The sequence below is a fragment of the Bombus vosnesenskii genome, unplaced genomic scaffold (assembly GCF_011952255.1).
Source record: "Bombus vosnesenskii isolate JDL3184/JDL3185 unplaced genomic scaffold, Bvos_JDL3184-5_v1.1 scf7180000013297, whole genome shotgun sequence".
In the NCBI taxonomy this organism is placed as follows: domain Eukaryota; kingdom Metazoa; phylum Arthropoda; class Insecta; order Hymenoptera; family Apidae; genus Bombus; species Bombus vosnesenskii.
The window spans coordinates 2,202,431-2,223,187 of record NW_022882947.1 but is presented as its reverse complement, the minus strand read 5'-3'; the positions used below and the strand labels follow the sequence as shown (position 1 = coordinate 2,223,187).

Here is a 20,757-nt window from a genome sequence, read left to right as displayed (position 1 = left end):
AAGGTCTTAAATGATAAACTGTGGATTTCGTATAATACAGAATTTGGGGTTCTACTATATGGGTCACCTGCAGTCGAATGTTTCAAATGACATAATAATTAATAGTTATTTTTTTTTTGCTAAAGTTCTAATACTTTTTCACTTAACAGGTTAACTTATGTTAAGAACTATAATTTCTATTATTAATGATAAAACCACCCCTTTTTTAATGTTCTTGTAAAGAAGATGTAAGATACTAATATAAGGATCAGTTTTAAGCTTTAACTGCTTTTAAACAAAGACGAATATATTTATTGTTTAATTAGATAACTCATAATTAACTTCGTAAGTCATTATAGGAAGAATTAACGGAGCCAGATGAAGTTACAAAAAGCTATATGCAAATGGTGGGGACAAGAGTGGGAGTGTGGGACGAAATAGTAAGTGGGATATTTCTGTGCATTCGCTGAGTATTGCTCAGTGTACGCCGAGTCGTCACTGCGGCCAGGTTGGCACACGTGTTTGTGTTGCGGGTTAGTACGCACGCGCGTGGAATACCAACAACCGATTGGGGGGGGAGAAAGAAAAAGAGAAGAAGAATCCTTTCGGTAAATATCGTAGTGTGTAGTGAACACGTGTGCGTGCGTGTTTTGTCCCTGGTGATCTAGAAAACGTGCGGAACGTCCGGCTGAATCTTCAAATGTTACAAAACTGATTTATCTCGGAGAATACGTAGTTCCTTAGACATTTTTCAAATTGTCGACCATTTCTTCAATCCTTGCACTTCCCAACGTTTCTTTATGTACCACGTGACACCCTACGTACTTCAAAATTCGTGAGTTTTCTTACATTTTAGTTTATATCATTATCGTTGTAATCAGCTGATAAGTAGGCAGTCTATAATAATAGACTTGCCACTTGAACGTATTTCATTACTCTTGAAATTACTGATTGTACTGGGGAGTTAAACGATGTACATGTTTAGTTATATATATATTCATTTAAAAGTTGTCCAAAATGTTGTTGGGCGCATAACCTCGTTGTTCTTTATTTTTCTATGAAATTAAATTCCTTCTGCTATAAAACAGTAATTTTGTTATATTGTCTTCTACTATTTGTACAATAAATATAAATATATTATACATGTATAAAGATAACGATAAAGATAACATATAGAGGAGCGTTTCCTAATGTAATATGTAAGTAGAATGACAATTTTTAATATCTTTGGGGCAATTGGAAGATTATAGTACATTCGTCGCCTTTATTAACGATATAGTTAAAAAGTCATCAATGCTCATTAAAAAGCCATCAATCATCGTCAAAAGTTGCCCTATTATTAATTTAAATAAAACAAACCTTTACCAGTCAAATTAAAAACGCAAAAACATCTTTCCTATGTTCTGTCCTTATTTTTATTTACACAACATTAGCATATTATACTTTTTGAAAAATACAAATTTTGTATAGACAAAAATAAGAATTTTATGCACAAGCCAAACCGAATGTTAAAAGAATATCGAAGCAGATAAGTTGCAACGAAACCTTAGGATTAGTGGGAATGGAACGCACGTCTTACACGAAAGGTTTCGCATTGGAGGATTTTTTGACGTGCGTTCACTCGAACAATACGAATGACTTTCAAGACACGCATTTCAATTAAATACGGCGCTGCTATGCGAAGAGCTCGATACGCGTGATGAAAATCCCATGGTCAGGAATTTCATAAGGCCTTTTTGTTTTTGCAAATCAAGTGTATTCTTACGCCATCAAAAACGATTAAGCAATACGTTCTGTCTTTGCATTCTTTCATCACAACTTCGTATGTATCGATCACCTTTTATTCATTTATTTTAACAATTTATTTATTGATATACATCGTTGTCCTAAATTCAAATTACAGATGAAGTTAAGGAGATTTTATGATGAGAACAAAACAAAGATATGGAATAACTAAATTGCGTTAAGACTTCACACATATAGATATAACAAAGTATTGTAGTTTCAAGCGTTAGTTTTATTATTGCATATTATCTTTCAGGAATTAATTTAATCGAGTTACAATATACTGTAGGAATAGCTACGATAACTATGAAGAATAAAATCATTGCAGTTTCATTTGACTATAATCAAAAGTCATAAGTCAAAAATAATAAAAAGTATCCAGATATTTTTCTACGAATTATCTAAATTGTTTTCCTTGATTTGAATGTAATTTATTAAATGGATTAATTATAGTACTGTACATACATATTATATCGAGACACTATATCAATTCGTACTCATAATAGCAGCGGATGATAACGACGTTTTTTCTTCTTTGAACTTATTGCATTGAACTTGATAGTTACGCTATACATCTTGTATAGTTTCAATGACACTTCGTATTGATTAGAATGCATGAAGCCTCATTTACATTAGTTAAGCTACCTATGTAGATTCAAGAAGCTTGAAATTACTTCACTCGCTGTAAATCTGTTATTTATTTAACTTGAAATATTCTTCCAAATTTCTATTTATTTGTCAAATCAATTGACGTCAAGTCGTTTGAATTTAAGTAATTTGGCTAATCTAAGCTTTTGAGAAAATCAATCGGGGGGTCTTGGTGATGATAAATAAACGATTCATTAGAATGAAAAAAGGAAATCAATCCACATAATACGATATGATTCATGCCATTATTATATGTAAACTCAATTATTATTAAGATTTCATTTATATTGATTTTTCAGTATAGAACATTATTTATATGTCGGAGATGAAAGGACACCGGAGCCTTCCCTCTGGAACTTCGGGAAAATCCGTAAAATTGTAAAGTTTACAGTCGTAATTAAACAATCTGCCGTCGTCCTGCCCAATTGTACTTGTTTGCGATTTGTGATAATAAACTTGGGCTCAAGGCGACCATCAGTCGCCGAACGTTCGCCTAACAAAAGTGTGGAGTTATAGTATGACTCTCATTAAAAGAAATACCAATAGAGATATCTGACAGTAAAACATTCCAACGGTTCCTTCTGACAATGAATACCTGATGTTGAGGCACGTACACAGCACAAGTCCAGTTAGCCCGAGGACCCGCCATAAAGCCTGGGTTTTTCCGACAATTAAGATTTTCCAAACGGACAGACCGTCTTTGTCCCAAACTGACCAATTGACAGCGGCGTCAATTTCCCTTACTTTCGAAACGAGGGCTATACCCGACGAGTCCGATGATCTCGTGTCCTTCCCCATCATAGTTTTCCTCTGTGGCATCATTGGGACGAAAATTCATTCTTTCTTGAGATCTCACCGACGAAGAGAGCAGCGCCTGACGATCGGTGAATTTGAGTTAGAGCAAGTATATCTTTCATCCCGTTGACCGTGGCTACGTTCGGTGACTGATGGTCGCCTTGAGCCCAAGTTTATTATCACAAATCGCAAACAAGTACAATTGGGCAGGATGATGGCAGATTGTTTAATTACGACTGTAAACTTTAATTACAATTTTACGGATTTTCCCGAAGTTCCAGAGGGAAGGCTCCGGTGTTCTTTCATCTCCGACATATATATTATTATTAAACTGTGAATATTTGTGCAATTTAATATTTTTTATGAATACAATTATTTGTATACGTAAACATTTCTCGAAATAATTTCTCAAATATTTTTCAATCCTACTATGTCGGCTATGTCAGATCTTCACGGTGCTTCGCGTGCATACAAGCTCATATACTTATTATTCAAGGGTAATCAAAGTGAGATCAGTCGTGAGTGGAAATGCCATTAATTCATAAAATTAGCTATGATTATGACCTCATTGCATAAAAGTTCTTGACACAAGTTACGATTGCACATCTAAAGTAAATCTGGGGGTCTTGACAAAGTTACGATGGTAGTGAGTGACGTCACGGTGAGAGAGAGCGAGGATTAAGTAGGTTAGATGTTTCAGACATAGGACGATCGGCCGTTGGTCATGAACGATTCGTTGAATGAGTGCCTGATGTATAGTTCCATACGTGTGTACGAACATTTATTCGCTTATGGGGAATCGAAAGATGCAAAAATGTACAGAATGCGTATCACGCTCAAAAATAAATAAAATTCCCAAAGTATAGCAACTCGTTATGGCACTTCTTTGCTGGGCGGGCAAAAGAGTATAGGTCAGAATTATTAGTTTCACAGAGAAGTATTTATGATGTTTAAGGCGCGATGCTTCATGCTCACCAAAGATTTAATGGATGAATCAAATCTTTGCGTAGATTTTTTTGTTTGTTCTAAAAAATTATACTTCACTTTTGAAGATAAAAATATAATACTATTTTTTACATAAATCTTTCATATCAAACGAAGGGGGAAACCAGTAAATATTACGATGTAGCACATTTTGTTAGCGGTAATTAGGACAACAGAACTGTTCATGTCTAGGATTCCTTGCGTGATTAAATTAATACTATTATTGTTTATTGCGAATCACAAGATACAAGTTTCTTAGAGGCTTGGATAAATTTTATTCGAGGCAAAAGTAAAAAGTATCTCTCCGAAGCAACTTCTAAATAGAAAAGTGAAACAGAAGTAATAACTTCTTCTCTTGTCCTTGCTAACATTTCCTTGAAAGTATGTGTTGTTTTCTTAACTATCTTAATGATTTCCTGTTCTTTGCTTTCAACAGTCTTTTCTTGATCCTTCCGCGACTTTGAAAATGTTATATGGAACATCCATGCTAAAGTTTGTACAATACGAGTACATATTTGTGCTTCATGTTCCTAAATTATTTTGCAGCTTGTCTCATTTGTGGAATATACATGCATTGCAAATTATTGACCCGTTTCATATATCTACATATGGTAACTTGAGATTAACATTATCTTGCCGATACATTTTATAATAAAATATTTTAAAAATATTTTTTAATGTATTTCTATTATTTGTTGCGATACGTATTTAATAACATTGTATTTAATAATGTATTTAATATCCTGACATACATTGTTCTGATAATCAAATGACTAGAATGTCAATTTAAAACGATTGATAATGCGATTTAATACGCAAATATTAACAATATCGTAAAAGTGAAACAGTATTTAAAAATACATCGTAATATAAATATTATGAATATAAGAAAATACGAAAATTTCACAAAAACTGATTGGATCTGGATAATATGACATTTGATCAATTTTATGAATCATATCGAATCAAATAGCTTTTGCTAAAACATTTTTTCAATAATTTTAATCTCTCGTGAGATATTCTACCGTTTGCAGATAAACGAAACGCCCCGTATATTCAATCGAGCTAATATTTAATGAAATGTTCAATGGAATCGATGTTTAAATGTTTAATGGATTTAATGGCAAATACTCTGCGTATGCGAGAAATAATAAGTGCTAAGCATTCAGAGTAGTATAGAACATAACTTATAATAAGTGGCAGACACGAATCTTTTACGTTTACTTCAGTTCATAGTTCGAATGCCTGTGTTTCAATTTATTTATAATTCTTTATCTAGTTTTCGTACCGTTTTATACTATCTATCTGTTTATGTATGCCAAAAAAGTCATACCATTTTTATACACATTATTTCGAAGTTTAAAATTAGTAAAAACTACCACATACAGAGTGTAATGCAGAGAATATGCTATTTTGAGTTTATTACTGTACTGCATTGCATTGCTCTACGCTCAACGTGTGCCAGATACCTAATTTAAATTAATATTGTGCTTTTAATACAATAAATTTTTTTTTATTGTATTAAAAAATACAAGTTTTTTTTACAAATACTCTATTTTTTGTTTTAAAAATTCTTTGAAAATTCTATCATTTTTTAAGAATCTGCTTTGAATTGAACAGAAAAATTTTAGGCTGAAAATTTTTATTCGTTGAATTATTTCTTATTAAAACAAAGAAGAGTTCGTACATTTCGAGCAACAATTAATTATTGGATTACAATTGTTGGAAGACTAGAACAGCGAACAGGAAAGAATTAGCGACAGTTACTATTTCGTAACATCGTTTCAAGTATTTTTCTTGCGCAATGTCTCATTTACGTGAGAATTTTCCCAAATTCATGAAAACAGATTCTATCGAGGACAATTACACTTCCTTCGTGCTTCGTGCTACGATTTCGTAACTTGTTCGTATCTTTTTAAGTGTTCTTACATTCCTGAGAATTTTTATTTTATGCTATTAACGATTATGTAATGTATGAGGTACACACTCCAAAGTTGACTAAAAATCATTTGTATAATTTTGTATTTTATACAATATTATCTTATACTGTCATATACAATTGCAATTGCCCTTGGATCAGTGGGCATTTATAATAAAGAAAACGTTACAGAAGGAGAATGTTGCCAAAAGTGATGCAGAATTGAAATTCAAGGTAAAATTTTTCCATTTCTTTTAATTACAAGTTGAATTTTACTATTCTTGAGAAACATTTGATTGTTTTGAGGATTTTAGCAGAAGTACTGTTCAGTTAAAGTTTTTGAAATTATTTTTTATAGAGTAGTCAGATACAACGAAGTCATTTCTTATGTCATCATATTTAAATATCATTACTCGTACATACAGTAGTATTTAAGTTAATGCGAGTAAGTAGAGTTAAGTAAGCACAGCTAAAAGCTAATTGAATTCGACTGCTGTTCACGCAGTGATTATTTTGTCCCAGACATCGTTCTATTCTTGACTCTATGAGACTGTCATACTCTATTAAAGCAAAATGTTTAATAATATATTATCATTCGTCGAGAGTGCCAAAGTAATATGTATGTCTACTCTCGTTAATCGATGACAGTTAATGACCCCTTTCTTGCTAGATACTATACAAGGTATTCCTCGTTGGTTTGATAACTTTCAACTTCGCGTACGATTAACTGTAGTATTCGTGACGGCTTCCTGTTCATACGGTTTAATTCGAATAACCTTAGCTTTGATCTATAGAAATTTAAACCTATTTTACATTTAAACGTAGTTAGATAAGAATATACGTAAATCATTTGCAGTGTAATTTAGAAAATTCCGCTAATACATTAGACACATATGTACACTAATTCACGGAAGTATTTGAACGTTTACCATGTATACAAACACTTTATACAAAACACTTTGAAATTTTGAATGGCTCCCATTAACGCTGTAACGAGACACGATTGTCATGATTGTACTAGTATTTGAAACCAATCGGAAAATGTATATAGAAGTAGATATTTACTGCGAACATACATTTAGTGTTAGACAAAAATTAATTGCGCGTAGGTGAAGTTTAGATTTGTCTATACATAAAGTACTTGATAGAAATTTAGATTATTATTAGTAGCAAGCGTGAATCAGTTAGTACTAGTTGAGAACCAGTGGTATAAAGCCTTTTGTGCAATGAAATCGTGATATCAAAGCTCTTAGATTCTACAATATGAATTACGATACAGGTAGTAAACACTTTCTTATCATGTAATATGTTTGTGATCATATTAAACTGACGATTGAATTACTGGTATCATGCCATGAAGATATCTACTCCTCTTGTTGAACTGAAACACTATTCCCTCCTATCGGTCACACAGTTTATTGTTTTCTCTATGTAACACTATCGACGTTAGGTAATAATATTACGTAGAATTTTAACTGCTAAGCGTTCTTCAGCCGAAAATACCGAATATTAAATTTTTCGAAATATAAGCACGATATAATTTATATTCAGCAAAAGTCAACGCATAATAAATAGAAGATTTCTAAATAAAGATATTATTTCCAAGGGATTAGCAATTCGAGTGACGGGTTAACTCGTCTCCCTTGGTAACCGCAGGTATACAGGTTAAGCGATAGTTTCCTTATGATAATTGAGAATACTTTCATACCCTAACTCTTATTCGTTCGAGAGAACCATTGTTTCATAGATTTGTTTATTGTATAGTAGTGTTGTTGAGCTGATTGGTAATTTATGTATTAAAACATTTATTCCAGCTAGCAGAAACATAAATTTCATTTATTTAATGCACACAACTTTTTGCATGATGAATAATAGACTAGAAGTAATGATGAAATTGGTAATTATAGATACCTCAGTCGTGTCATCGACCTCGATCATGTTTTGGATATGTCGTAGAAATAAATATTTTGAATAACTTTTTCCTTGGCTTTGAATTATTCGCAAAAAACAGCCAGTATTCCCACAGTGAATTCTGTCTATAGTCATGTGTCACTATTGTTTATCGGACGCCATGCTGTGGAGCGGCCGTATAATATAGCCGCCTAACCTAAACTTAATTCTCGTTTTCTGTGTATAGTTCATATAGGCTTGGGTTTAAGTGTCATTTTATGTGGTCGTGCCTGACGGTGCGTCGACCAGCAATACTGACGTATACGCTATCACAGACGTACAGTTATGGGTAGAATTCACTGCCGTGGCACTGACAGTTTTTTGCGAATATATAGGAAACCAAATCGAGCGGCCGTTACACGTAGAAAGAAAAAGTTGTCGGGAATCATAACCTCGACAAAGTATTAAAAAATCATCGATAGAGGCGAGATGGAAGAGATATCGATAATTATGACGAAATTTAATATCGCATAAATATTGGTGTTTAGAAATAATAGGAAATAATTATGTTTGATAATTGTCATGAAAAATGTGAACTTTAAAACGAGAGAATCGAAAACTTGGCAAAGTTTCAAAGAGATATTATACGTATATTGGATGATTGAAACTTAAAGAACATCAGCGATTTAGACTTTCAAGTGCCACGGTAATTGTGGAAACTTATTGAGCATGATGAAGGACTGTTTGATGCTGGACAATGAGAGATTCTCTTTTCAAGCTGACCAACGAATCATTCGGTAATACAACTCAATGACATTTAAACAGGAAATGGTAAATTTTATTGCCGAGGTCAATACTAATGCATATACTCCACTGATGTATGATAATACTCTTATTGTTCCTGAAATCGAACAATTCTCGTTTTTCTTGTAATTATTATCGCATATATTTTTCTCTGCCCCTCGACAGCGATAATATTTCGCTCAATGACCTGCGCATACTTTCTGCGCAAATCTTATCATTGAAATATTTTTCAACAACCCTTACACTTTTCGTGTTTACTTTTTCTGGAATTTATCTTAATTGCTCGTAAGCTATATCGTTCATCGTGATTGTTCAAGATCTCGCCCTTGCTGCTTTTTATCTTATTTGTTACTTTTATCTTATTTCTCATTTATCGTATCTTCTAAAGAGATGATATTGTAGAACTCTTCGATTTCGATAATATTTGTTGAATATGTCGTAAAGTTCGACAACTTTGAACAACTTTTTCCTCTGCATATAACCTTGGTCGGCCTTAATTTCCAAGATATTCGTAAAAAAAATACTGCTACATCTACGATGAATTTTGGCTATAGCTATGCGTCTGCACACGCTGCCACCGAAGCACAACTATAAGCAGAAATAGTCTGTAATATCCTATTTATAATTTCACATCGTGATTTGCCCCGATGGTAACGAGAAACTACATTTTTTCAATTATATGCATAAATATCTTAGTTATAATCGTTACGATTCGTTGCATAGAATTTTCGAAGCTCGACTCGTTTGCTTCAGCCTAAAATTGGTTCTCGCGGTGAAACACTAGTCACGTAGCCGGAGAGTGGGAAGCGAGCGCGGAAGCTGAGAGTCTGAAAGATCGCTCTGCGACGATTTCGTTTTGAATGAGTGAAATACGGAGCATAGCCGAAGTGTGGCTTGTTTCAGCAAGCAAGGTCCCTTGGTGGGTCGAATAACGGTTAACCGCTTATTCCACTTGGCTGTTTTACTCGTTCTCTCGCCGTTTGATTCATCAGCCGAACCTTCGGAATTCCTCCGTGCTAAGAAATTCGAAGTAGTTTCGGTGCACCGTTATTTTTATTGGCGGGACGCGTTCGAATAGCGCTCGTTTCTCAGACAAATAAATGGAACATAAAATTATCGATCAACTGCGCGGCGAATGGGTAGGTTCGCTTGAAAATCGAATGGAACGCGTTTATTCCTTTTTTCTTTTGTGTTTGAGTTCGCTTAACCTCCTTCCGCTCATTGTTATCGAAAGTGCAAGAGTTTCACAACAGAATAGGTTTATTTTATGTTGTGTATATACCGGAGCTCTGTTTCACGGTAATTTGCTAATAATAAACACACAGCGAGACGCACAGTAATTTTCTAGAAAACTAATCAATGATATCGATAAATCGACGAGTTACAAATTGCGAGTTACACCGACTATTTTTTTTACAATTTTACAATTTTATGCGAGAACGCGTAATAATGGAGTGACTGACGATTTCTAAAGTTCATTTGTAAAACTTCATTTTTATTCTGGCAAGAAAGAATGTATTAACTCTGGTAAGTTGTAACGTGCCAATTGCAAACTTTCACTAATAATATTAGTCTAATTACGCAAGAGAGAGTCCGGCTTTTCAGCACACGCGTCAATAAAATATTCGGAAAACGATTATTAAATTGGGCAATCAGCTTTTCGAATAATTTGCCTGCGAATAATATGGAAGCCTGATTCCACGTTATCGGTACAGGTAGGATATAGTATTAATCGCAGAAATCACAAGTAGAGTATTCATGCCACTCTCTCCTCTTTTCTCTTCTTCTCCACGTTAAACAAATTCAACGAAGAAGTTGTTAATTCAAGAACAGTACGAGTCATTGATATTGCTTGAAATAATCGTGAATAGCGATCAATCAGCGAGCTTTCCATGCCGATTTGTGGCGATCGTGTGTATCGGAGGTTTCGATCGGTCATAGTTTGCTGCGACTAATTGTAAACGTTGTGAGAATCTCGTGAAAGGAAAGGAAAGAGATATACGGAAATAGCGCATCAGTTAGATACGATCGCACATCGAACTTTCGCCAAAACAGATCTCACTGACCCACTGCAACCGGTAGTCACGTTACGATCGAAAGAACATCCACTGCGCGTGCAATTTCACAGACTACGACACAGGATCCTCAATTAATAGGTTGGTCGATCGTCGACTTAAATTTATCGTTATTAATATTCCCTACACGTTAGCGTATCCCGAATCTCAACTTTGTCATTTCAACATTTTTTCGATCGTGTCTCAGCTCAAAGTCTGAAAAAGATTTTGATGCACCGTCTAGCGTAATAAATCAAGTTTTGAAAAAAAAAATATATATATATATAATATAAATAGGTAATTCGATTAAGACAAAAAGGAATAGTGGAGGTGTTTTTAATTAGACTGATTTGATTGATTTAGTTGATTATGGAAAAATGGGCAATCAGGAGACCGACAACACGTACGAATGTTACGTAAGAAGGAACGCCTGCTAGTATAAAAAGTAATAGTGATTTGTTGGCTATACCGGCGATGAAGATGACGAATACAACATAATTTTTTTAATTGCCTCCAAAATATGTATTCGAGATTTCCTCCAAGTAATGCGTACGTTCCACATCGGCAAACTCTGTTATACGCCATTAAAGATTGCGTAAAGAGATTTTTGTCTATAATCTATTTATTTATAATTTTCTGCTTGTTACGAATATCTGATGTAAAAGAGCTATTTTTTCGTTTCAGTTGACGATACCAAAGAGCCAAATCGTAGCATGCCAAATCAAAGATGGATCATCACGAGTATTCTTATTTGCTTTTTCCTCGTTGGAATGTTGAAAAGCGCTGTTGGTATGTGAATTGCATTTTAGATCATTCGATTAATTGAACAAATAGTATACAGTATCGTATATCTATAAGAAAAAAAAAAAAAAAAGAAAAAACATAGGGCGAGGGAGGGAGAGGTTTAAAGCACGTTACTATTTTTACATAAATTATATGATAGTTTATTACTCACATCGAAAATGGAGCGAAACGTTTGCAATACCATAACCTCGTTTTATAGAGAAAGTACTTGAAATTTATATGCTGTCTGATGATATCGATTTGATTACGAATTATGGGATTTCCTGAGACACGCTTATTATAGAATGTTTCTAGCGTATCGGAGAAATTATATAATTTAAGCTCATACCCTGCATGAACACGTACTTTTAGATAGCTATACATTTCTGACATTGGCATACTTTGCGAATTTGCTTAAACGAACATCAACAACACCAAAGGATAGAATCCTGAAAATAAACTTCGAACTTTACGAAATGGAAAGAACCTTTGGATGTTGCATCTTTTTCAGATTCATAAGTACATATTGACCTTGGTTTCGTCAATAAAGATAAGTATGGTACATAGTTTCGTCCTGATATACAGTTTCATGCAGGTTTCATCTACGGTCGTATCACTCAAACACTTAAATACCACATTTCCTCAAAAAAAAAAGAAAAAAAAAAGAAAAATGTTTATTATTTTGTTCTTGCAGGAAATCCCGTCAGGGACAGGTCAAAGGAGAAAGAGGAAATGCCTATGAGCAACTGGACACAACTTGCAGACGAATGGCTCGCCAAAGCAAGTGCCGCAAGAGGGTTGGACGTTACCGTTTTACCATATACCGAGACGCTCCGAGATTTACCACCGACCGCGGAAACTATACGCATTAATGGTACTAACCTCGATCAACTTTCACGGGTAAGAAAATTGGTAACGTCTCTGCGCTACGTCTCTAAGTTCGGGGCTTTCCAAACTTTTATAGACCGAGACTCATTTTCGAAAACGTTAACTTACGCGATCTACTTGGAATATCTCGTATCTCTGTGTCATGCGCATATCGCACAGCCGATATTCCATTACTAATAGAAAAAAGTTACATATGTGCTGCGAAAGTGCGTTTCTGAGTGAAAAGGTGCATATTAGACCCCGCGATCTCTATCCCACTTTCCATACCATTCACATACTCTATATCCAACGTGCCAATATCCTATATCTGTGCATCCGAAGTCAAGTTCACGGGATGTGGGACACGGGATAACACGTGGTCTATGTAAGGAATAGAGTAATGGTATTGATTAAGAAATACTGGACTTTAAACGTTGGAATGTTGAATTATGCATATTAAATACGAGGTAGAGAATATAAGATCAGAGAACTGAAGTTCGGCGAGCTGTATGTGGAAAAAATGTTAATCTATATTTTCACACGAGGAATCATTTTCTTTCCGATCGTGCTATGGTTTCGGGAACACTGTGTATATCGATTTATTTTCACAAGGCGTTACCTTGTCTTTTGGTTCTTCCGTATCTCCCCGCCTTTTTTCACGTTCCACGATGTCGCCAACTCTCACTTTCAGTGCCAAAATACTTTCACCAACTTGATCAACAAGGATAAGTATATATATACCTGTACTGTATCCTTCCTACTTAGGTTTATACGTAGACTCTAATCCAATGTCAGTGACTTTCCCCGCGAAAGTTTTTGCGATGATACGATTCTTCGTTTCGATGGAAGATTCATTATTCTCCGAATGAAGAAAGAAAAAAAAAGAAGATGCGTTTCCTGCGTTGAGGGATCTACTTGCCTCTCGCAACTTCCTAGGAAATATTTCTAAATTTGTGTAAAAGAGAACTAGTCTTGCGTTATCAATACTGTTATTTTATTTAAAAAATTACAAAATAGAAACTTTGCGATCTAAATTTTATATAATTATATTTATCGTTTTAATATTCTATCATTGATCGTGGTAAAAATTCGCGTGTTTCTTTTCAGCACAATTATTCTAGAATGTTGTGGGAGATGGAGAACGCGCAATCAAATGGGCACTTGTCAGGATTTGTGGATAAAGCTTTAAAATTACTGGATCTAAAGCAAGTGATGATGGAGGTAGAGACATCGGTGATGTCGAAAGTGTCTTGTTCGGCGTGCAAAGTTGGGGCAGGTCTTCTTCTACATTACATAAAGGTTGGCAAAAACGACGAAGAAATTATGAACAGCATTTACCAATTTTGTACATCCCTTAATATTCAAAGCCCTCGAGTTTGTCACGGAGTTACATTGCTCTTTGGGGTAAGTTTTACGATATTGATTTCCCTTCTATCAAACCATTCTACAATTTCCTATCACTTCAACTCGTTGCTTTTGAAAAACCGCTCCTCTGAAATGAAACTCTATCTATTTAAAATTATTTCTTATTATTTTTAATTATTCGCGTATGAAAACCACAGGAGAGAACCGTGAGAAGTACATTCTTATCGATCTTCTGATTTTAGCGTTACTTTGTCAATAAAATTTTCAGACGTTTTATAGATGCGTAGATGAATAAGCTTTGCATAAAAATGTTCAGTTTACTTGAAATATTAAATATCGTTATAGACTGTTTTCTATGGAATTAATTGCACGTTGAACGATGGTTTTCTTCAGGGCGAAGTTATTTACGTGTTGAAACAAGTAGATATGGGACCATCGCAAATCTGCAGCTTTGTTATCGGCGACGCATGCGACGACGCGTATAATCCTCTACACGAGTGGGAAGTTGCATTCCCGCCAGTGAATAAACCACCTGTGAAACCACCCGTGCCGCCTCAAGAAGGTGCGCCTACCTTCAAGGTTCTTCATATCTCTGATACGCACTACGATCCTTACTACCAAGAGGGTGCGAACGCAGATTGTAATGAACCCTTGTGCTGCAGATTAACCAATGGGGCACCCCAGACACCAGCCGCACGTGCTGGACGATGGGGTGACTACCGAAAATGTGACACGCCAAAAAGAACGGTTGAACATATGCTTAAGCACATCGCGGATACACATTCTGTAAGTAACTAGATTTACATTCAGACAAATTTTATTTGAAACAAAGATAAAAAATGACAACTTGAAACAACGAATGTTAACGACTTTTGCTACCAAATTGTATAAAATTTGTAATTATATTTAAAACAACGAACGGTGATTGTCTGTGACATTTAAGTAAAGGAGGAATGTGGAAAAGTAGTTGATTTACTTTAATCAGATATGTTTATGAGAAAAGATGTTTTTACAAAATTTCGTACAGTATAATTTGGAGAATTTCTCGTGTTAATCCAGGATATCGACTACATTTTGTGGACAGGAGATTTACCACCTCATGACGTGTGGAATCAAACGCGAGAGGAAAATCTGAAAGTTTTGCATGAAACGGTGACACAGCTCATTGAGATGTTTCCCGGAATACCGATCTTTCCTGCTCTTGGAAATCATGAAAGTGCTCCTGTTAATAGGTAACTAAAATTCTTTTATTTACTTCCTCAACTTTCTTCTTTGTAGACAAAATCTCGATTGTTTCATTGACAAACCTTGTTATTAATACTACCTTCCTATTAACAACGTGTCATCCTTGATTTTGTACTCATTTGGCTTAATAGTAAAGTATATAAAAATAGGAAAAAAGAAAGAGATTAATGTAAAAAAATGTTTCAGTTTTCCACCACCATTTGTGCCAAAAGAAAACGACATATCGTGGTTGTACGACTCGCTCGATAAACACTGGAGACATTGGTTACCAGCCGGTGTTTCACACACTGTTCGCCGTGGCGCTTTTTATTCGGTTTTAGTGCGTCCAGGATTCAGAATCCTTTCTGTCAATATGAATTATTGCAATAACAAAAACTGGTGGCTGCTAATAAATAGTACGGATCCAGTGAGCGAACTGCAATGGCTAGTTTATGAGTTGCAAGGAGCTGAAATGAATGGCGAGAAAGTTCACATCATTGGGCATATTCCACCTGGTCATTCGGACTGTTTGAAAGTGTGGTCTAGGAACTATTATCAAATCATTAACAGGCTAGTATAGTAGTAACGAGTTTCCAAATGACTGTGATTCATCTGTTGTAACATTTATGTCCAGATGCATATGCAATAGGTTTATCGAAGGGTTTTATCGGTTTTCATGCTGCCAGTCTTATGTTACGGTAATACATGGTGTAACAAAAAAGTAATAAGATACTAAAAAATGAAAAATATATCGATATTCAATAGCAATGGGGTCAAGCAAATCGCAAATCGATTCGAATATTGACCGACTAGATTCGAATCCTCTATAAGTATTTAAAAAAAAAAAAGAAGAAGTAGATACTTTCAAGTAGACTCGAGCCTAAAGTTTTATCTGTAAATTCAATGTTTACAGATACGAATCTACAATCACGGCACAATTTTTTGGACATACCCACTACGATGAATTCCAATTATTTTACGATATTGCTGATCTTGGAAGAGCTGTTAGCATAGCTTACGTCGGGCCATCGGTTACACCTTATTATGAACTCAATCCAGGATACAGAATATACTACGTCGATGGTGATCATCCAAAAACCACGAGGGTAAGTTATCCTAAACTCCTTTTTATTGTATGATTACGCGATTAAAATGTATCGTAATTTTGTTACAGATGGTCGTAGATCACGAAAGCTGGGTAATGAATCTAAAAGAAGCGAATCTTTACGATTATCCTATTTGGCACAAAATGTACAGTGCCCGACAAGCGTATCAAATGCCATCGCTTTTACCACGGGACTGGGATACCCTGATAGATAAGATGAGCAATGAACCTTCGCTTTTCGATCTGTATTATAAGTAAGTAAGAGATATAGCGAGGTCATAAAATTGGCCAGGCATTGAAGTTGAGATGTGATATCTCTTAAACAACATCAGTTCTTGATACAATTTAGTTAAAATACCCGTATATATTGTTACGTTTCAGACATTATTATAAGAATTCTCCCGTAAGACCGCAATGTAATGATGAATGTCGAAAAAGATTACTTTGTGATTTGCGAAGTGGAAGAAGTCACGATCGCAAAGCTCTATGTCAGAGTCTCGAATCTAGAATAGATAACGAAACAAGGACAGGTTGGCGAGCTTGGATTTACAACGGACTCGCTTTCTCGTACGTACCTAATTGGTGGTTCCAATCTTATTCTGGTGATGTTAATACCAACCAAGTTGACGTATAATTCTGCAGATATTTTTGTCATTTAATTGTTATTCGTATATGACTATCACTGATATTTCTTGTTTTCTTTAGATAATTTTTCCCTATTTCATTAGTCTAATTTCTAATTATAATAATGTGTTCTTCCTTTGTGAAAGGTAATTGCCAATATTTACAGATTTTTAATGTACAAAATATTCGAACTTTTTGTTTGTAAGATTTCATTTCTTCCAATATTCATTTCAGATTTCAAATTTTAAAAAATTCGGCTTTTAAAGAATCATTTTTTTAAAAAAAATTTGGAAAATATTCTCATAGGCAATAAAATTAAGAATTTAAAGAATTCAGTGAAAGCAATGAAAGTAATACTATAATTAACTGTGATTATATGATAAATTGTGATTAGTAACATTAATGATATTATATTAATCATATTAATAATATTATTAAGAAATTTTGTAACAAATGTTAACAATTAGCTCTAAGTAATAAATACTACAAATGTATATAGTTATATAAAGATCTGATACATACAATATATTTTACTAATCTGCACGCTGCAACTGCCTGTATTATCACTTTTTGTTTATATTAAGCAAAATAATACTAATTTTATGAAAGATTATTAGCGAATGTTTATACAAGTTTATATTTTTGTGGATGCAACTGAAGATATAAAATTAAAACATTAAAAATTTTTAACATTTTGTATATTTTTACATATTACATATTTATATTCTACATATTTTTTTCTTATCTTTAAATTTTTCATAAATGCATAAACATTCGTAATCTACTAACCATAAAATATTTTTGCAAGAAGTAGTGAACATATACTAATATTTAAATGCTGCTATTTTCGAAATGTTAATGCATTTTAATTATTTTTAACTTAACTGTCTTCTGTTCCTGATTTTCTTTCATTTAGCTCTTTGAGTGCTTGTTAACATAACATAAATGTGTTAAAAGAGTGTTCACATTTTTATGGCTTAAACTACTTGTACTTGTTGTAAATAACACGGAAAGATACATTTTAATTCTTTTGAATCTAATTTTTAATACACATGCAATGAAAAAAAGCAATAAGAAATAATGTGTTCCTCCCCTGTGTTTCTTTTTGTTTAACACAGTATGTACTAAATTAATATACTTATTTCTTTTGGCATTTAATTTTTTATTTGTTACAGTGTATTATTCTCTCAGTTTATCACAAAATAAATTTTTTATTCTAATCATTTTAAATTGTCTATTTAATTTATTGACTAAACACTCAAAGGATTAAATTAATTTTCATTTTAATATTCAATATAGGTTTCTACAAGTCATATTTAGTGCATGTATATGCTGCATAAAGAATTAAATCACTGTATAAGTTGCATACATTGTTCGTATGTTTCAGCATTTTCCTTGCAAGAAACGTAGCAACATAATTTTTCAGAATAAACAGCGCACAGCATTAGTATATTTTATAGTTATTACATATTCTCTAAAGCGATATGAATTACTAAAGAAGTGACATAATTGTTATATCAAATATTATAGAGACAAACAATATTATTAAAAAACTCTGCTACAATATATAAATACTGTATATATGTTATTAAATAAAATATCAGTTTCGGAATATTTAGTAAATCTGTAATGCTTGTATATATATTAATGCTTTTGTGGTTTCAGCAAAAAATTACTATAAAAGATGGTGTTTTGAAGTTTGTAATATATTCTAACTATTCTTTTTACTATTTTGCAAAAATTTTCTACTGAAATGATATAGAAACAAAAATCGGGTGATCTTTTATTGTTTTTACACTACATAAAAGAAATAAAATTTTTTATTTTCTACTATATATCAATGTTGTATAATAAGTACTCAAATTTACAGTTTATTGGCCATTATTAAGGTCAAAAAGCTATTTCATGTGATATACACATTTATTAGCAAATGGCACCTAGTAATTAAATAACAGACAGTACCTTCTGGTGATGGAACACATATAATGGTGGTTGAAATTTCCAACACTAATCTACATTGCTTATAGTGTAAGTATGTACATAGATTTTACCTATACGCTTAAATTATGCTCAATGCTGCATAAATTAGTATTTAGTAGTTATGAAAGCCTCCACTATATAATACAAATTGCTAATAACTTTGAAACTATATATAATTTCTCTTTTAATATGTTATTGAATATTACTTGCACAAATAATTAATGTTTATTTCATCATAAAAAAGAGGTATTAGTTTTCAAACTAAAACCAATAGATATCTATATGAGTATCACTAGTATGACTCATTAACGTATACAGATTCACAAAAATATTTGTATACCAATGTATTTATAATTGAAATAATTTTGAAATTGCTGTATGTATTTTGCATGGGAAACATGCAAGATAATATTACAAACAAGATGTGTTATTCATTTCTTTTAAAAGTTATACAAAACCACTGTATATTTTTAACGTAATTCTGCAAAACAATTTATAGATATAACACTGGATAAGTCGTATCTCTGTTTTGGTTATAACAAGAAAAAATGATAGGGGAGAAAGATCAAAAGATTTAACCTCTTAACGAGCGAACTTATCAAAGTCAAGTAATTAAATTATTTAATGTATCCATTGCATTTTCGCATTTACGTATATATAATTCTAGTTATTCCGATCTCATTAGATAGCATTCCAAAGTTTTAATATTTTTTTACTGATTGAAAGTTACAAATAGATTGTTTTAGGTTAAATTACCACTCCTACAATTACTACAATTACTAAATACTACAATTAATAGATTAAAATTTTTTTTTTAAGAGATTGAAACTGCTGAAATGTATATATATATATTCAGTTCTTAAGCTGTTATGAAATTTCTTACCTAAAAAATAATTGTATATTATATTTTCTTTGCAGATTGTCTGTTTTCATGGCAATTCCTCGATTTGCATATAATTTACCTAAATATGTATTAGGCCTGGGATAAATGAAGATAACATTAAACGGAAAACTGATGTGATTCTGTTGTTAAATTATTAAATATTTACAATGGTGACATTGTTATTTTGAAAGCTGTAATATGCATTTACATGCATAAGAATATGCACTATTACACGCAAAAGTATGATGGAATTGTCAGATGCAGATACATATATCCGTGAGATCCGTGTTATGTTATAGTTAAAAGAATTTATTTAACTAGCAATAGAGAGATTATATAGCGTAAAGTTTCACTTTCAAACATGAATTATTTTTCCTTTGAATGTGATAAACATACACATCGAATGTGTGTTGCTGTCGTATCAAAAATATTTGATAAACTGTTTCTAAAGAGGAATTACTTTATTTTTTTTTTTTCAGAAATGATGTTCTATTGATAAAAATACTATATAGAATGTACTAAAATGTACTAGACAGAGAAGCATATTATCATATTAAATTCCATGTTTAGTTTATATCAATTCTATACAAGTTGAAATCGTTACTACTCTGTGATCTCAACATAGAGAATACATTTTTGAAAAAAGAAAATATAGAGTGAATTTACATAAAAGTAATTGCATTTATAAGTTTGTTACATGCAATACAATTAAAAGATCAGGCAAATGCAACTAGTTTGAATAATAAGATATACAATCAATCAGATATAAAATCAAATCTAGGTAAAATCGACAAACACTGTTGATTAGTTTTAGAAATATTTTGTACATAATCGTATTTGTATTGTATAGTTACTCTTGAATTCGTTGTCACAAACATAATTATTATAAATGTATTAACATTTTTATGAATAGAAATACAAAAATTGTACTTACAATTAGCGATTATTACACTTAACTTCATTAGCATAATTGACGTTTGACATATAGGATTTAATTGTAAAATTGAATAAAAATTTTTTTACAATTTACATACTTTTGTAAGAAATGGATATTCAACAATGGACGATA

The 20,757-nt window shown here is 32.8% G+C and overlaps 1 protein-coding gene across 7 annotated transcripts; it reads left to right on the top strand.

The window, feature by feature from the left end:
• The first annotated feature begins 430 nt into the window (after window positions 1-430).
• LOC117233533 (sphingomyelin phosphodiesterase) lies at window positions 431-20,120 on the top strand. 7 transcript variants are annotated; one of them, XR_004493339.1, is made up of 12 exons: window positions 431-587; window positions 11,542-11,646; window positions 12,335-12,540; window positions 13,615-13,911; window positions 14,266-14,658; window positions 14,932-15,104; window positions 15,304-15,666; window positions 16,010-16,202; window positions 16,271-16,455; window positions 16,583-16,768; window positions 18,696-18,853; window positions 19,724-20,119. XR_004493339.1 is itself a non-coding variant. In XM_033493918.1 (11 exons), the coding sequence occupies exons 1-11, from the start codon at window positions 9,939-9,941 to the stop codon at window positions 19,791-19,793; spliced, it is 2,175 nt and encodes a 724-aa protein (XP_033349809.1). In that variant the 5' UTR covers window positions 9,735-9,938; the 3' UTR covers window positions 19,794-20,118. The 7 variants fall into 7 exon arrangements, 3 of the variants coding, with proteins under 3 accessions (XP_033349809.1, XP_033349810.1, XP_033349811.1); XR_004493338.1 differs by having other exon boundaries at window positions 440-814; XR_004493336.1 differs by lacking the exon at window positions 431-587 and adding an exon at window positions 9,735-9,942 and having other exon boundaries at window positions 19,724-20,120.
• The last annotated feature ends 637 nt before the right edge of the window (window positions 20,121-20,757 follow it).

Bases quoted from the DNA above. Each gene is read 5' to 3' on its own strand.
- LOC117233533 (XM_033493918.1), top strand. The intron at 12,541-13,614 runs GTAAGAAAATTG...GTTTCTTTTCAG, and splicing joins ACCTCGATCAACTTTCACGG to CACAATTATTCTAGAATGTT. The intron at 15,667-16,009 runs GCTAGTATAGTA...CAATGTTTACAG, and splicing joins TATTATCAAATCATTAACAG to ATACGAATCTACAATCACGG.